This window comes from Ammospiza caudacuta, chromosome 4 (genome assembly GCF_027887145.1).
Source record: "Ammospiza caudacuta isolate bAmmCau1 chromosome 4, bAmmCau1.pri, whole genome shotgun sequence".
Lineage (NCBI taxonomy): Eukaryota > Metazoa > Chordata > Aves > Passeriformes > Passerellidae > Ammospiza > Ammospiza caudacuta.
Window position 1 is genome coordinate 58413908 of NC_080596.1, and position 18018 is coordinate 58431925.

General features: G+C 45.9%; 1 protein-coding gene across 1 annotated transcript; it reads right to left on the reverse strand.

Annotated features, from left to right (window-relative positions):
* Nucleotides 1-3098: 3098 nt before the first annotated feature.
* On the reverse strand, nt 3099-17611 carry NICOL1 (NELL2 interacting cell ontogeny regulator 1). Its single transcript, XM_058803783.1, has 4 exons — nt 17551-17611; nt 17220-17374; nt 9239-9327; nt 3099-5350 (listed from the first exon to the last, which is right to left on the reverse strand). Exons 2-4 carry the CDS (start codon nt 17338-17340, stop codon nt 5285-5287), a joined length of 276 nt encoding a protein of 91 aa, XP_058659766.1. The 5' UTR covers nt 17341-17374; nt 17551-17611; the 3' UTR covers nt 3099-5284.
* Between the last annotated feature and the right edge of the window lie 407 nt (nt 17612-18018).

Consider the following 18018-nt stretch of genomic DNA (forward strand, 5'->3'; position numbering starts at 1 on the left):
ATTTTTTCTGGAAAAATCCCCTGGCCCAGAATTCTTCTCCTGGGAAGTTGAGAAGCCTCAGAGAAAAATGGAAACAATAATTTTCTCATTTGCTTCTTCTGTGTTTTGCTGCTTTGGAATGTGGTTTGGACATTGTTGACCAACTGGTCATTGTTTTAGTGGTTTCATGTGAATTGTTTTGACTTAATGACCAATCACAGTCCAGCTGTGCCGAGGCTCTGGAAAGTGTCACAAGTTTTTCATCATTATCTTTTAGCCTTTTGTCTGTATCTTTCTCTATTCTTTAGTATAGTTTTAGTATAGCATAATATAATATAATATAATATAATATAATATAATATAATATAATATAATAATAAATTAGCCTTCTAAGAACATGGAGTCAGATTCATCACTCCTCCCAATGACAGGGGACCCCAAAAATACCACAATGGCCAGATAGAATGACATGATTCAAGGATCCAGTTGTCTCCCCTTTGCCACCCAGCTCAGGGATGGAAGGAATGACACAGGTTTGAGGCAAGTGGACTCCTGCAAAGCCTACTATGTACTTCAGTCTCCTCAAGAATCATGAGAATGATTAAGTAGTTTTTTTTAAGAGCCTCCTGGTGTTTTTCATTCCTCCCCTCTGGAATACAGCAAGTTAATAACTTCAACTTGTTTCTAGCCACATACATAGAAAACACAGCAAGAGCACAGAAGCTTGTACACATTGGACCAAAGGCCCCTCTGTTGGGGGATCTTTCTTCAGCAGTCAACAAATTATCATGAGCATATGGGGTAAAATGAATTCCATCCTCTGCCTGTGTGGAGGTGCATGTTCTGAACAGAACCCCAAGGCCAGTTCAAGGCAGAAACACAATCAGACATTGGAAAATCATGGTGACTTTTCAGAAGTTTAGCAGACCCATCTGCTTCATCCACTGCAGCCAGGAATTATTTATTCAAAATGTTTAATACAGCAAAAGTGAGGCTAAATATTTTATACATATTATACACACATATATATTTGCAATTGATATTAGTTTTCTACCTCTATTTAATGTTTGCTGCAAAGAACACTCTTTAAGTGAGCATTGCCTTTCTCCTTAGATGGTGAAAGCACCTGCAATTTAATTTCCCCTTAATCTTTAAATCAGCAAGTACCAGTTTGCAAAAGATGCTTCCGTCTCTTCCATATCTTCTTTGGGAACAAGTAGAGCACACAGCCTCCCTGAGACTTCCCATCTTCTGCACAGCTTCAGCTGAGGAGCACAGGGTTATTTGCAACCACCTCTTCCATCTGCATTTCATGGCACAGCTCTCAAAAGCAGGTTCTGGAAAGTTTGGAAATTTCACTTGCTGTGCTTGATGATAGTGTGAGGAATGATCCCTTCTTTTGCACCAATGCACAAAACATCTCTGGGTTCCCTTTTCAAATCCTGGCTCTGACACCACTGTGACACTTTGGCTGCAGCACTGCCCTCAGCCAGGGGGTTGCAGCCCCTGCTTACCACGTTCAGCACGTAAATCCCTGGGAGGCTGCAGCTCTGGTTTCTCTGTCAGGAGCCCTGATCTGCCAGGAACTTAGCCAGGCTGCAAAGGGCAGGTTCTTTTCCTCTCCACACTTGCTCCCCTCTTCTCTCATGCCCTGAGTCCTGGCCAGGGAAGGACTGAGCAGAACATTGCTCTAGGTAAGGGGATCTATCTGCAGCCCAAGAGGGGCAAAGGCAAATTTCCTGCCTTACACCAGTTCCAAAGGGAAAACATCCTTTATGCTTCTCTGCCTCACAAAAGGCTCAACAGCCTCAGAGCCTTTCTGCTTTTAAATTACATTTGAACTAAACTGAACTGAGCTGGGACTCCTGTTGGCCTCCTTCAGCTCAGCAAGTGCTTTGTCTCACCAGGATGAGATCTGTGTGCAAACCATGAGTCCCACTGCTACAGGAGCAGCTCTTGTCTTTGGCTTCCAGCCTGGGGCAGCTGCAGAAACCACATGGTCACTCTTAAAGGAAATACTTCCACCTTTATTCCTCTGAAAATGGGGAACGTGTGTTGGATGCTCAGGTCACCCAGGATTTACTGACAGACAGTTCTGTCTACAGAGACATAACTGGTTTCTAAATATGATGTTTCCATCTGGAGAGGGTTTTCCACAGGATTTTCAGAATATTCCAGAGAGTCCATTCACCAGCTACATTCAGCTAGCAATAATACTACTGAGCTTTGCTGTAACCTAACAGGATTCTACATTACAAGCAAGATAAACTGTGTTACCATTTTCAGATGTCTTCCTAGAGTTGTTCTGACGCTCAGTCCAAAACTACTGACTTAGAATGCACACAGAATTACACCCAAAGAAGGCACTGGCTCAGGTATGAGAAGCTCTGGAGACGTGGGGATCATTACCAGGATTTCTGTCACCTTGCCTGCCCAGAGACAGCACCACACCAACATGATTATGCCATTTCTCTTCCAGGGAGGACTTGGCTGTGAATTTCACAGGCTACCCCCTGCATTCCACCCTGTGCACAAACACCATGTGCCCAGGGCTATCAGCAGCAGCACTGCACCAAGAGGAGAGAAAACACAGCTTGGCTTCAAAAGGTCACAAGAACTTACTTGGCTCTGCAGCAAAAAAAACACAAACGTACTGGAAGTGTTGGGTGGGAGAAAAAACTTTCTGCTTTAAGCACTCCTGCAATTAAATCCTTCTGCAAAATACAGGGTTTCTTCTAGTAAGTGGAGACTCAAGGGGTTCTGAATTTAAATTCACTTCCTGAGCAAAAATAAATTAAAACTATCTAGCTCCAATTTTTCTTCATGTCATCCTGTAATTATAAGGAACTTTATCAAAACCACCAAGTATAGAGTAAGGGGTCCTTAAAGAAACTCACAAAATCATTGCTGTACCTTTATTTCAAATAAGAGTGAGTTGGATTTTCTACTTCAGCAGATTAGAATATATTAATACATTTAGCTTGAATGCAAGGTCTTCTTATTTTTGTATTAAAAATAGCATTTTTTCTCTGTGTATTTTCCGCCTAATTAAAGAACAGACATTAATTAATGGATAAGCACCATCAATTTGTCAAATCAGAAACAAAGCACACCAAATATTATAATGCATCTTGCCCTTTTATTGTGTTGCATTATAGACAAAGAGAAGTACAGAATAATCACCCTGTTACAACCATAAAGTTGCAGTGTCACTCTGATCCCTTTGGGAGTCAGACAACATCCACTTGTCATTCATTCCACCTTTCTATTGTCACAAGCTGCATATATCAAAACTCAACTGTGAGCAACCATATTTCTAAATGAAAACATGAACAAAAAACCCCAGTTCTTGTAACAGAACTCTGCAAGATTCTTTAGGGTACCAGCAGAATAAGCATGCACAATATCAATGCCAACCACAGACATGCTGCCCCCTGAAAAGGGGAGCTGTGCTGGAAAATTCACAGGTTCAGTGCTGGGACTCCATCTCCTGCAAAAAGCTGGCTCAAAAGCTGTGCATTACTTTGGTCCAAATATAAGTGGGAGTAAAGAAGCCAAAAGCTGGTATTTTGCAAGGAAGCTGTGTTCATCCTACTGTTTTGTTTGTACAATAAAATTTAGTCTGTGATTGTGCCACAGTGCAGTGTGATGCTACCAGAAGGGAGCTGCTGCTGTGTCATGCTGCTTCTCTTGTACACAAAACAGGTCCCAAGGACCTCTAAAAGAGTTTGCTGGAATACTACAAAGGACAAAGGGGATTTCTTATTTGAAATGCAGGTGCAAGGAAGGTTTTCCTTGCTGAGAACCACACACCTTTCAAACAACTTTGGCAAAATATATGGCAACATGCTCCTTTGTGTTACTGAGTAGGACTGCACATGAAATAATAAGTTGGCAGTGGGTCAAAGTTCCCTATTTCCCTGTGTTTGATATTGTAGACAAAATGGGAGAGAAGTAGTTTGGAAACATATGGGTAGCTTCCATCCTAACTTACTGAGCAGGCTGAGAGCAAAATATCAAAAACACCAGCCACCCATAGAAAGACAGACATACTGAAAAGAATTAGTAAAATGACTTTGAAAACTACTTTTTTGTTGATCCTGTTCCAATATTCTTGTTTGCATAAAATTTTTGAGCCTGATACTCCAGCTGATACACAAATCTCTACTTTGGGGATGATGTTTTAAGCCCAATGAAAAATATATTGTTATCAACAGGAACTTTCCACTGGGGCCATTTTCTGTTCTGCTTCCCAAAATAAAGGAAAAAAATGCAAACAATGAGAAGGGATTTGTTATTCTCTTTTAAAGAGTAACAAGGCACAATCTTATTGTCTACTACTACACTGCCTAAATTGGCTTGTTCTCTCTTGTCTCACACTGCAGCAGGAATATGAATAATATCAGCACTGTAACCCACCCTGACAGAGTGCAGAGTCCATGCAAGACCTAAGGACCATTGTGGTAGAATTTAAATATTTCCTAAAATACAGTTTGCAAGAGACTCCTGGGCAAGCAGGCATTGTGTAGGCTCTGTGCCAAAACTCTCTGTAGAGGCCACTTTGAGTGGTTCAATCCAGCATGGGTTTTGCTTAATGACAGACACTTCTCCAGAAGATTTTGGCAGACGCAATCAGTTCAACTGCCAGGCAGTATTCATGTGATTACAAATGTTACTGCTCACATTAGATACTTAATAAATCTCTCCAAAAAGATCACAGCTACTGTGTGGCACTGAAGAAATCGAAATTGTGAGACAGATTACTGTGTCTGCTGTGCACTGGACTATTGATACAACTGGGGAACAAATCCCTTCCTTGGACTGCCAAGCAGTCAGTGACAACTATTAATTTCTAGATAATGCCAAGTCTGCTTGTTTGTAAATGTTTATCTATGCATCATGGCAAAGTAGCTTCCTTTTCATGTTATTCTTCTATAAATACATTTAAAAATTTGACTTCACTGACTTTCACAGATCTATGGCAATTCACAAAAGCCAAGACGTTGGCCCGAGAGTCCAAGGACAAGTTTTGGCTTGAAATACAAAAAAAGCTGGATGCTATCCTTGCATAAAACCTGTAAGCAAGACTTTGGCATTGTTTCTTCTCTTGACATTTCAGCAGATGCAATATCACATAGACTTATGACAACCACAACAAAGCAAAAGTAATCTGAGCTATACCTGTTTTGATAAAAATGCTTTTCCTTATGGTGGAGCACAACTTGCACTCTGTATCTTCCTGTAATTTACTGAACAGCATTTTAAAAATGAATATATGTCCATTGGCCAAATCCCAGTGCTCATTTCAGTGTATTGCGTGAAAGCAATCACACAGGCCTCTCTTTTCTGCTCTCAGGAGGAGGGTTTCTGTCTGGAAAAAAAAACCAACCAAACAAAAATCCATGAAATCAAAGAACTGAATATATTGCTTTAAAAGAGTCTATAATTGATTAGATCTAATCCCTCTGCACAGCTGTAGCCAAGGTGCTCTGCTGAGTGAAAAATCATAGCTCTTAGTGCTGGTTTTCATCCAGAAAAAGTGATGAAATGAGTATATTCAGAGCTGAGATGCAGGGTATTTTTATAGTTTCAATGTTTTAATTTTCACAGTTAACTTCTAGGGAGTAGGCTGTCAAAATTATTAAAGTGTCCTTTATAAGCACTGCGACAAATTCCACTTTCAACTGCACTGCTCTTAATTCCTTGGTGGTGATTGATGGCTTCCTGTTGATGATGCCTTCAGTCCTGTATAATTTAATTGCACCAGATAGCAAGTGCTGAGGAGCCAGTTGTGCTCTCAGTTACACTGCTGGTTCTCTAGGAAAACTCTGACTTGAATCCAGCTGTCAGTCTAACCCTGTTGTCTGAAACTCGTAATCTTTCAAGGCAGATCTAGGTCTGAGCGTGTGGTTCCTATTTCAATCTGAGTTAAATTACTGACAGTTGCTGTATTATCAGTACTCGAGCAAAAGCCTAAAAACCATTCCCAATATACATCACTTAAAATTACTTGCTGTTGTATTTGGAGCTCCTTAGTGGAAAAGTATTTCCAAGCTTTTCTTCTCTGCGTACAGGGGGAAAAATAATTTTAGATCTTTAAAGATATTCAAGTATCATTCATTTAATTGTGATCAAATAACTTAAATATTTTGTGAATTCTTTCCACACTCTTGGAGAAACAAAGGCTGAGCCTTTTAAATGGCACCATCATTACAGAAGCCAATTTCTCCTGAGACTCAAGATTGTTGGTGCAAGGAATTCACATCAGCAAGTGCAATTGTGACTGAAGAGAAATTTCTGCCTGAGCATATCTTGTGGTTTTCACCCTGTGGTCTGCGGTCCCTCAAGCAGTTTGCAGACTGGCTTTGAAGAGTTTCTTGAGGGGAGAAAAAATTAATTTAGTGGGTTTAAATTCACTGTGAATGAGTTTCCCATCTACACTGCAAAAACCCATTAGAGGTTGAAACCCACTTGATAAAAAATTATCTCAAAGCTCTGTGAAACAACAAGGTCTTCAGCCTGCTGGTGTTCCTCTGTCCTGATACCTCCTGACACACTGGACACAGCAAAGGGCTAATTAACCATGGAGAAGGAGGAGAAGGAGAAGGAGAAGGAGAAGGAGAAGGAGAAGGAGAAGGAGAAGGAGAAGGAGAAGGAGAAGGAGAAGGAGAAGGAGAAGGAGAAGGAGAAGGAGAAGGAGAAGGAGAAGGAGAAGGAGAAGGAGAAGGAGAAGGTGAAGCTTTCCAAAGGAGAAGCTGGGCACTTCTGTGTGGTCCTGCTCCCCTCCTGCCTGGCCTGGGCATCTCTGTCCCCCCAGCAGTGCCCACTCTCTGTTATTCAATTCTTCTTCTCAGAGTGCAAACTTGTGCAGGACAGGCTGTTTCAGAATGGCTTTCCCTCCCCTCCCCAGCCCTGTATCCTCCTCAACTCAAACTTTTGACACCCACCTTTGCATTACAGAGGGTTTGTTCACATTCCTTGCCTGCTTTCGCTTATCAGCTTAGCTCAAAGGCAGGCGCTGCTCAGCACTGCTCCCTGCTTGCACAATGCAATCTTGGATGAGTGAATGCTCCCATTGTTGGGAGCCCAGGAGAAATCATAGAATCATCTTAACATCAAACAGGCTTATTGGATTTCACAGCAATGCCAACAAGCTGTCACTGCTACCACAAACTCTGCCTGGGCGTCACTCAGGACTATTTACAGGCAGGAAGAGCAGCTCTGGGAGCGCTCAATTGCAAGCTGAAAGACTGTGAAAGAGAGGTATCAATTACAAAAATTAATTATGGGCCTTGATGGCATTGGCTTAGAAAGTCTCTGATATGCAGGAGCAATCCTGCATGGGGTTTCCTTTGTAGCAACAATTTCCAAGACTCAGGAGTTATTCAGTGAAGTTATTTGTGTGCCAAACTTGAGAAATTATAGCTGGTCAGCATGAGCCAAGCATCAGCAGTGGTGCATGGATATGGAAGCTCTTCCTGTCAGAATAATGAAGGCCACAGGGTGCCATTTGTAGGGCCTTGGTTGCTGTATTTCACTTTAGTATCTCTGCATCAATAATTTGTGTTTAACCAAAGCATCTCTGATAGAAAGCCCTTTGGAGTATCAATCCAAAGGCTGGGAAAGTTGTACAGCAATACAGCCTTTATTTACCAGTAGTGTTAAGCTCAGTTGTGTTTATTTACCAGTAGTTTTAAGCTCAGTTAAGCTAAGGGTGGGTGATCTTACAAACAGCTGGTTCTGTTTGGTTTTGTGATGCACTGTTCCTGCGCCCCTTGCTCTGTAACACTGGGAGCTGCCTCAGTCAGTGCCTTGGCATGTCAGGCCTGTCCAGGTCCTCACAGGAACAGAAATTCCTCTTGTGGCACCCTGGCCCCAGCTCCTCCCTTTACATTCTGCCTCACCTCTCCCAAGGCAGCGCTGCTCTCCGTGGGCTGCACCCTCAGTCCACTCTCCAGGCAGAACAGACACCACAGACACATCTGAACACCTCTGTGCTGGGATTAAGGAATTGTGCTGCCTCCATTGCATTCCAAAAAAATCTTTGTCTTCCCAGCAAAGCCTGTTGACAGCATAAGAACCAGCACAGCTGCAATTGCACCTGGTCTTGACATGTCATGTGTGAGTGCAAAACATCTCAGCTGACCCTAATCCAAATGAGTGGAACTCTGCTATGCACCAGGAGTGCCCAGCACAGCTGCTGGAGGTAAAGCCCCTCTACTGACATTTTACCACTTAAGAGTTATTTATTATTACTCAGGTGCATGGGAAACTTTTGGAGTGTAACCCACACTCAGAACTTTGTCCTAATCAGTTTGCTATTGATAGCTCAGGAAAGATGAAGGCACTCCAACTTTATTGTGTAGGGCCTGACACGGCTGCCCAAGGTCACAAGAAACCAAAGGCAAAGCTACATAATTGACTGATGGCTCGAGACACATAATTGATTTATGTCCCTTTGGTTGGCTTTGCTGGGAATGACAACTTGAGCTGAGTATGACTGTAGAGGAACAAGGAGCCCTCTCACTTGCCAAGGGGGATGGCCCTGCTCAAAGGAAGGAGTGATGGGACAAGAATGCATGGAGGGGCTTTATTAGAGGAGAGACACCTCCTGCCTCTTGCAAACCACCGTGGAAATCCTACCCCAGCCAAACCCACACATGTAAGAATTACTAAAATCAGGGCATTTAGCACATCCTCATTTTGCTCACTGAGACCTCTGGAGACTGGCATGTGAAGTGGCAGAATCCCCTCTGTGCTGTGATAAATGCATGAAAAAATGTGCTTCTCCCTTTTCCACAAAGCATCAATCCCTGAGCAAAGGGTGTGAGTGTGTGTGTTTGCTTCCCTGTCCTCTGGCAGCCCTGCCTGCCACCTTCTCTCTCTCCTGCTCATTTCTGCTGCTGCCCAGCGAATGCTCAGCTCACAGCAATGGTGTGAGGCACAGAGTAAATCATGTCTTGTTTTCCTCTCCTTTGTACATCTTCTTTCCCCCTCCCTTTGGCGCAGGGATTGTCTGAGGTAACTCCTTAGGCTGTTACGCAAGAAGTCAGACGGGATGATCATTACTGAACCTCTGCAGACTGTGACAAACGATCCGTGCTCGCTATAAACCCATTTGCTGGGACGGGAGTGAGTCAGCAGGGATGTCACGTCTGCTGCAGCCAGCCGGGCAGCCCTGGCCGCCGGGAGATAAATAAAGGCTGAGGGGAAGGCAGAGATAAAGGCTGAGGGAGAGCAATTCCTGCAGGACACGTACCCGCGTGTCCAGGCTGTACGCCGTCTTCTTGAGGTCCTGCAACGCCCTCTGCATGAACTCGAACGCGTGGCAGTCAACGCAGGGCCGGCCTGGGGGAGAGAGATAGACATCACTGTCGCAGCGGGAAAGTGCAGCTTGGCAGCACTGCTTAGCAGGAAAGTGGAGTTTGGCAGCACAGTTCAGCAGGAGGAATACTCACAGAGCTTGCCAGGAGAAACTCCAACTCTCACCAGGCACCCACACCTGTGTGCACACAAAGTCAGGGCTGCCTGTGTCTGTCTTTGTGTAAAATCAGGGCTGCCTGTGTCTATCTCTGTGCAAAGTCAGGGCTGCCTGTGTCTGTCTCTGTGCAAAATCAGGGCTGCCTGTGTCTATCTCTGCAAAATCAGGGCTGCTTGTGTCTATCTTTGTGGAAATCAGGGCTGCCCGTCTCTATCTCTGTGCAAGACCAAGGCTGCCTGTGTCTACCTCTGTGCAAATGTGACAGGATCAGCAGAAACCACAGAGTGCTTTGCTAGATGTGCTTTTCTGAGCACAGCCCAGACTTGACTTCTCCTGCTGCTTCAGGCCCCAGCTCTCCCCTTTGAACTGAAATCCTTACCCTATTGTAAATCAAAGGTGACTCTGATGAAGGGGAGAGAGAATTGTGCATCTGAGTCCATCATCAGAAGGCTGATCAATTACTTTATTATACTATACTATGTACATTTTGTCTAAACCGAACCTGCCCTGCAGTCACTCTTTGTCACAACTGCTCACACTGCACTCCTCTCTCATTCTCTGGTGACTGTCCCATGACAGTCTGACACACACACTCTTGGCCCTGATAGGCCAAGGGAACAAAACATCCTCACTTTGGGTAAACAATCTCCATATTGCATTCTACTTTACACATCACAGGCACAGCAAGTGAGATAAGAATTGTGTTTTCCTTCCTCTCTGCTTGTCTCACAGCTTCTCTCTGTTCAGAGGGCATGTGAATACCACATTACCCCTTCTCAGACATGGGTTAATTCTCACCAGATACACTGAAAATAGCAGTTTGCAGTGGTTCAGGAACCAGACAGGCAGGTCTGTTTTTACAGGAGCTCTTACAGAGCAGCTTGGCAGGGGACAATGCCAGATCTGTATTTGCTTCCTTTCACCTGCTGCTGTATTTTTTCTCTGCCAGGAATGCAAAGCATCCCACTGGCTCTGCAGCTGCTGCCAGTGTGTGTGCACAGAGGGGCAGGGCAGGGAAAAGGCGGACGCTGGAGGAGGAGGGGACTTGACAACCAAAATGGCTCACTTCTTTCCATGCTACCAGACCAGATTTCCAGCTAACTCCCTCTGGAGCATTAGTATCTCCAATCTTATCTTAATTTCTAATTTTAAATTTCTGTAGAGACTCCTCTCTGCTGTTGTCACAAATGTGTCCAAGGAAGCTGGCACCTCTGTACACAAGTGTGAATATATTCATCCCTAAAAGTAAAGAAAACTAAGTAATTGGTTTACAGAAAGAACTGTAACTAAAACCCCCACATGGTCTTGTAAAAAGTCTCTCCCCATCTTTCTTGTAGGCTCCCTCCAGGTACTTAAAAACAGGGAAAAGGAGAAAATAGAATTACACAGACTGAGCATTTTTGACTTCCATTCCCAGTAACACACCTGAAAAAAAACCCACCAAATTGTCTCTAAATATCTGCTCTGCCAGGATTCACCTGCACCAATCTCTGCCTGTTTGAAGTTAATGATGGTGAGTTTTCAGCTGAAGAAACTGCAGACACTGGAGGAGAGCAAGGGGAATGGGGAAAGATGACATTTCATACTGATCACAGAGCCCCCCTGGTGGGGAGAGTGCTGAAATCCTTGTCCTCATGCAGCCCCCTGTGCTGCTCTCCCAGAGCAAAGAGGGTGCAAAGCTGCTGCTGAGGTGGCTGGGGAGCTCTCTGGAGCCAGGGAGCTGCTGGGCAGCCCTGCAGCACCCACCTGTGCCTGGCACCCCTCTGTGCCTGCCACCCACCTGTGCCTGCCACCCCTCTGTGCCTGGCACCCCTCTGTGCCTGGCACCCCTCTGTGCCTGCCACTCCTCTGTGCTGCCACCCCTCTGTGCCTGCCACCCACCTGTGCCTGCCACCCCTCTGTGCCTGCCACCCACCTGTGCCTGCCACCCACCTGTGCCTGGCACCCCTCTGTGCCTGCCACCCCTCTGTGCAGCCACCCCTCTGTGCCTGCCACCCACCTGTGCCTGGCACCCCTCTGTGCTGCCACCCACCTGTGCCTGCCACCCACCTGTGCCTGGCACCCCTCTGTGCCTGCCACCCACCTGTGCCTGCCACCCACCTGTGCCTGGCACCCCTCTGTGCCTGCCACCCACCTGTGCCTGGCACCCCTCTGTGCCTGGCACCCTGCTGCCAGCACTGCCTTCTGGCTTGTACCTGGAGGAAGGGAGCAGCCAGAGTGCCTGTCAGTCCTCAGGAAGCCTCTCGGGAGTTTTGATCTATTCAGGAGGAGTTTCTCTCCCACCTGTCCTTCTCCACCTCCCCTCAGTGCAAGGGGCATCTCAGGGAGACCTGGGGATCAAGCCAGGGATTTAATTCCCATTCTGTGAGGAGATGCAAAGTCCCCACCTCTGTCAGAAGAGAACTGTTCACAAAGACTCTGCCTCTCCAGGCGCAGGAGTAGTGGCAGGATGGTTTTGAGCACACTTTAAAGACACTCAACCTCCTCCTGCTTTCAGTATTGCAGTAATTTAATTGTTTCCACTTCAGAGCATGAAACAGAGCCCTTAGAAAGAACCTGCATGCTCAGACTGCTGTCAGCAAATCCATCATTTACTCAGTGTCATGCCCTGCTCCCTCTCACTCTGGTCTGCTCAGAAACACCTTGCCCTGGCTCCTCCTCAGGGAGGTGCTGCCTGCCCTGAAGTGCTGACAAGCACCAAAGGGTTCTCAAAATCAGAACCTGAAGGAGGGAAAAAAAATTCAGGTGATAAATGAATGTCTTCTGCTTCTGCAGTGGGGAGAAAGCACTTGTGAGGAGGGCCATGAATTCTGTAATCTGTCACTGCTTGTCACGCAGGAAGCGTTCCCAGGGCTTTGTGAAAGCTGTGATGGGACGGTTGGGATCATTCTCTGGTATTTATGACAGCCAAGTGCTCCTGTGTGGACAGGGTGGAGCTAGTGGAATGGCACAGCCATGCCAAGTGGTTATTTCAGTTCTGCCAGCCCTGGGAAAGCAGCTGCCCTGGTATCTTCTGCAGTAGAAGGGTGGTGGCACAGAGGACACCTGCCTGTGCAGCTCTGGGTGTCCTGAACCAGCACCTGCAAAGCTCCTAACACAGCACTGCCCTCCAAAGTCAGAGTGCACATGCAGCCAGTTTCACCACATAACAGCATATTCACTCTTTAATGTCATTTCTGGGGCTGTGCTCTGTGGTGTGGGATCCTTCTCCAGGCACTGCTGTCCCTGGGTCAGCTCAGCATCCCTGGGAGCCAGTAGCCAATGGCAGATACTCAAGGAAGACACAAGAGTAAGTGTCTAGCAATGTTCTCCTGGCCTAACAGGAGGCTGGAGGATATCCTGCATCTGGCTGGTGTTTCTGTATCTGATAAGCCCTCCATGAATTTTTCTCACATTAATTTGCACTGTTGCTTCCTGAATCCATGCTAACTTTTGTCATCTGCAACATCCTGTGGCAATGAGTTTCACAGCTCAGCTATTCACTGAGTGAACAAAATACCATTCCTGTCTGCTCTGAAGTTGACATCTGCTGCTTTCATTTCCTGCCTCTAATTTTTTGCAGTGGAAGAGACAGTTATTAAATAATCACAACTTTGTCCTACTTAGGACTTTGATGTTCTCCATCACTCTCTGCCGTGGTCTGCTTTCCAGAATGAAGAGCTGAGCTGCTAAGCTGACCTATCTCTCTGGATTTGACCTCTCTTCATGCCCACAATATTTTCAGCAAGGTGCCCATGGAGATTTCCCCAACAGAAATATGTCTAAGTGTCTGTTTTATCAAACAAATCTAAATATGTGCTGTTGCCAATGGGAGCAGTCCCACTGTGCTTTCTGTCCTTGGCTAAGGCATCCCACACTTCCACTTGCTCACAGCAGGAGTGACAATGAAGCTCCTCCATCAGCTGGATCACTGACTTTTATCCCCCCGGAGCAGATCCTGAATGCCCAAGTTCTGGGGCCAGGAGAGGAAACAGTGCAAGGACAGGATACCAGGTTATGGAGAGGAGAAGGGCAGAGGCACACAGGCTTACATCAGCTTAAAGCAGCCATGAAACCAAGTCTTGAGTCACATAGCAAAGTATAGCAGAGTGCTATTAATTCCTTGCTGACAGCTGGAAACAGACTATCATTCATAGAGAGACTTAACAGGTCTGTGGATTAACATAATGAGAATTATCAAGAGTCAGCTATAACTCTTTAAATGGGTCCTGTCAGCACAAAGACTCTATGTGTCTTTGTGTGTTTTGGGAGAAGTGGGGGAAGAGAAAAAATATATTTCTTGGCTTCTTCTTGGTGAAGAACTGGGACTGAAAGCACTGTGTAAGTCTAATTTTACTTCCCCTTGCATACACTTGGTATTTATTCTTTGTATTTCATGCACCTTGGCTAATGAAAACAGACTGACCAGCTTCTGGTCTTCAGAGTCCATATTTTAGCTTTCACAGTGGGTGATCTGGGCTAAAATGCAAAGGGAGGTTGAGGAAATAACTTATTTTTTTCAAGTGGATTGCAGAGAACTTTAAAGAAAATAATCTGTGAGTATTAGTAGCACCACTTCAAACTTGAACAGTCTTTTGCATATGCTAAGTGCTGTGAATAAAGTGTAAGGACACAATTAATCATTGCTAATTAGAATTATGCATAAAGAGCTGTGCCTGGCTGTGTGACTGGCAGGGAGCAGGGGATGGTGCCCCAGCCAGATCCCAGTGCCTCACACAGGACAGGATCTCTCTGCACTGCTCAAGAGATCTGTGACTCACTCTCATGCTCCTCTCCTGTGACTCCTGCACCTCCCACACTTTTGCTGAGCATTGCTGGCCCTGTCCTGCTCCTGGTGCTGCAGGAGGGACACATTCCTCCCACCAGGTGGGGGAGAGACCGTGGGGTCCATGTGGGAATGTTCCTGCTACGGGCTGCTGCCAGTGCCGTGTCACACACCTGGGGACAGGGAAAAGCTCTGCAGCACCACACTGCTCTGCCCTGCAGGAGGACACTAAATATGGCCCGAGTCTGTCCCACATCCCTGTTAAGAACGTGCACCGGAGACCCCTTTCCCCTCTGGGCCATCCTGGGTCTGGTTTGCCTGGGCTGACAGTGAGGCCAAAGTGCAGCAATGGGGAAGTGCTGCTCCTGCTGCAGAGGCAGTGCCCTCTGGAGGGGTCAGTGCCCACAGGGACCAGCTCCTGGTGAGATGTAGCCAGTGGAGCATCAAGAAAGAAAAGTTCCAGGAGTGTCTCTGTACTAGATCACACCAAAGTGAGTGCCCAACCCAGTGCCCAGTCCCCTACAGCCTGCATCTCTTGAGGAATATTGAAAGTCTGGGAGCATCCCCAAGCCATGAGAGCGTGGGATAGCTCCACTCTGGAACAGTCAGCTCTGTTATACAGACAGACAACTGGCCTCCTCTCATGGGCACAAATGTGCCAGGGTCCATCCTAGCAGGGTACTGGTATAGGCACGTCCCTATGCCAGGGTGCAATCCCTGGGCACTCTTATACCTCCATGGCTAGCAATGGGTGCCTTGGAAGAGCCTGAGAACAGGGCAAGTCTGGAGGGATGCATTCCCAAAGACCCTCCCAGGTCTCAGGAGTATGCTAAGGCAGCCCTTGATCCAGAAGAAATGCCCCTTTATCTAACAGCCATTTCTAGGATTTTTTCCCTTGAATTTAAACCAGTTCTACAATCTCACACAAATATTTAGCACCCACAATGTCCTAAGGGCAGAGTTTCACAGGTTAACCATCAGGAGGTCCCTGACAGGCAAAGGAAAGTGTCTGGAGCACTTAGCAGCTATGCAGCACTCTCCCAACAAGTGGCTGACGAGGAGCACCAGGAGTTCCTTGTGGCTTTAAAACTCTGTGCCTGCAGCAGCCCAAAACAATTTACAATTCACAATCAGCTGACAGTCTTGCTCCTGGCCTGGTCTCAGACAGAAATAGCATTTTGCTTTTGTAGCAGTGCCCTGTTCCTTGGGATGGGGCAGTGTGTCTCCAGGTAACACTGCCACAGAAACACCCTGACCTGCCCTGCAGTCCACAATCATACATTCAGGAGTGAGACAACACAAGGAATCTTCCCCAAAGGCTGTTCAAGGGACTCCAAAGCCTGGCTAGAGGAGGGTAATAAGATGGTAAAAAGACTCCTTGATACTGTAAGAAGGATGGGACAGACTTTTTTTGCAGGGCCTGTTGTGATAGGTCAAGGGAGAATGGTTCTGAAATAAAAGAGGGTCACATTAAATTAGTTAAGGAAGAAGTTTTTTGCTGCGGAAGTGGTGAGGCACTGGCATGGGTTGCCCAGAGAGGGGGCAGATGCCCCATCCCAGGAAATGTTCAAGGTCAGGTTGAACTTTACTCTGATCAAGTTGAAGATGTCCCAGTCCATGTCAGGGGGTTGGACCAGATGAGCTCTAAAGAGCCCTTCCCACCTTTCTATGGTTTTATAATTCTGTGAGACTCGGGTCAGAAACCCTGTCCAAGAGTTTTGTTCTACAGTTCAAATGGGAGTTTTCACTACACAAGTAGAACAAGAAACCCCTGCATACATTTTCCCAAATGTGTTGACTTGCCTGTGCTGACACAGATACACAAAGAGTATGAACAATTTATTTTCCAAGCCCGATTTTCTCTTTGAGAGATAAAATGGACTACTCATCACAAAACCTATTAGAATTAATGAATTCTTGGGAAACAGACACACAAAATAGCAGTGAGATCTGATTTAGAACAGACCAAAACTTAGCCCTAATTAAAAAAAAAAAAAATAAGATAACGGAAAAAGAAAGAAATTCAACATCTAAGTCTCATTAGTTTCATCGAATGGAATTAATTGTGAATAAAACACAGTGACAAAAATCACACCTTGTATTAAATATTTTGATTGTCATATGAAAAGGTAGCTGTGATACAAAGTAAACATGACTAAGAACTAGAGATTTGTTTTTATGCAATTATCTTTCTTTGTTGTCTTTTTCCCAGAGGACATTTTATGTTTCTAATGAGTGGCTATTTCCCATTTGCTGTCACCAAAACACCCTGAGAACATTGACTCCATCCCCTAATAACTTTGAACTATTGCCTCATTTTGGAGCTGAGAAAGTTTAGAGACTTACTCAAAACAACAGAGGAAGCTCATATAGAGCTGTAATCCAAATTCAAGAGCTCCCAGCTCCGTGGTGTGCTCAAGCCAGTCTGCCAGATTTATTTACTTTTTAGGTTTGCAGGATTTCAGAAATTTATATTTGCTTTCCAAATGCACTGTTTGGGTAAACGTCCCCTGTGTCGGTTTGTAGTAGCTACAAGAAAGTTGAACTTGACCTGTTGTTCCAACCAAATACTAAAATAAGCAAGATGCAAAGCCCCAGCAGAAATACACACAAATTTTCTTCTAACAATACTCAGACTAGTAAGGACATCATAGGTATTTTAGCAAATCTGTGTATATCAATTAAAACTATCTAGTGAAATGAAACTCTCAAGAATCTAAAAGACCTACAAACAATGAGCTTGAGCACAAGCTCAAATGAAAATTAAGAGTATGCAGTTAGCATTTTTTCCCCAAATAACTACTAATCCTTGCTTGCATGCTGTTTCTGTGGCTGTTATTTTCACGTGCTTTGCTGTCATGGCACAAACTCATCATTATCAGGCAACACCAGGTTCCCCTGGAGCAGGGAGCCCATGTGGCTGCTGGGGGCAGTGGAGGAAGGCAGGCAGGACAGGGTACAATTGTAGGAGGTACAATTGCAGCAGGTACCTACTTTCTGCAGGGATGGCAGTGCCGGGGTCCTGGGCAGCCCCCACGAGCCTGGCGCTGAGCAGGCTGAGCGCCGACAGCAGCAGCAGGATTCCCACCCGCGCCTCACTCCGCACGGGCGCCATCGCTCCCAGCAACAATTCAAGCTGTCTTCCCTGCCTGCAATGAGGAGAAGCAGTGAAAAAGCAGCAGTTTGCTCCCTGCAGGCTGCTCACCAAGAAGTGGGTGAGATGTGCTAAGCCCAGACCCCGTGCACGCATGAACCCTCTCGCACACGCCAGTGCCGGCCACGCCATGGGCCCCAGATGCACCCCAAGGACCAGCCTGCCCAGTACCTGCTCCTTCTCCTTGCCTGGGTGCCAGAGCCTTGGAGCAGCTGGGGAGAGCAGGCAATGCTCCAGCAGGCACTGTGAGCATGCGCCCCTCCAGCATCCCCCCTTCCCTGATTAGGGTCATTGCCATGGAGATTTGCTATAGCAACGCAAAAATTGGAGCTGCCAAGTGGAGAAGAAGATTTAAAGGGACCACAGTGTGATGGGTGGTCACTGCTGCACTCCTCCTCTGCTCCCAAAGGCCATGCCCTCTCCTTGGCAGACACGGGCTGCAGTGACCCACGTAAGAGAGTCTTGGGCAATTTTTGTGTTTGTTGCTGTTGTTCCCAAAGGGACTGTGCTGAAATACACAGCTCCCATCCCTTGCTTTAGCTGTAACTCACTTAAAGTGATATTTCATTCTGTGAGGGATCAAATGAGAGAAAAACTCAGAAGTTTTCTTGGATAAATGAAGTTGCAGGGCCTGCTGAT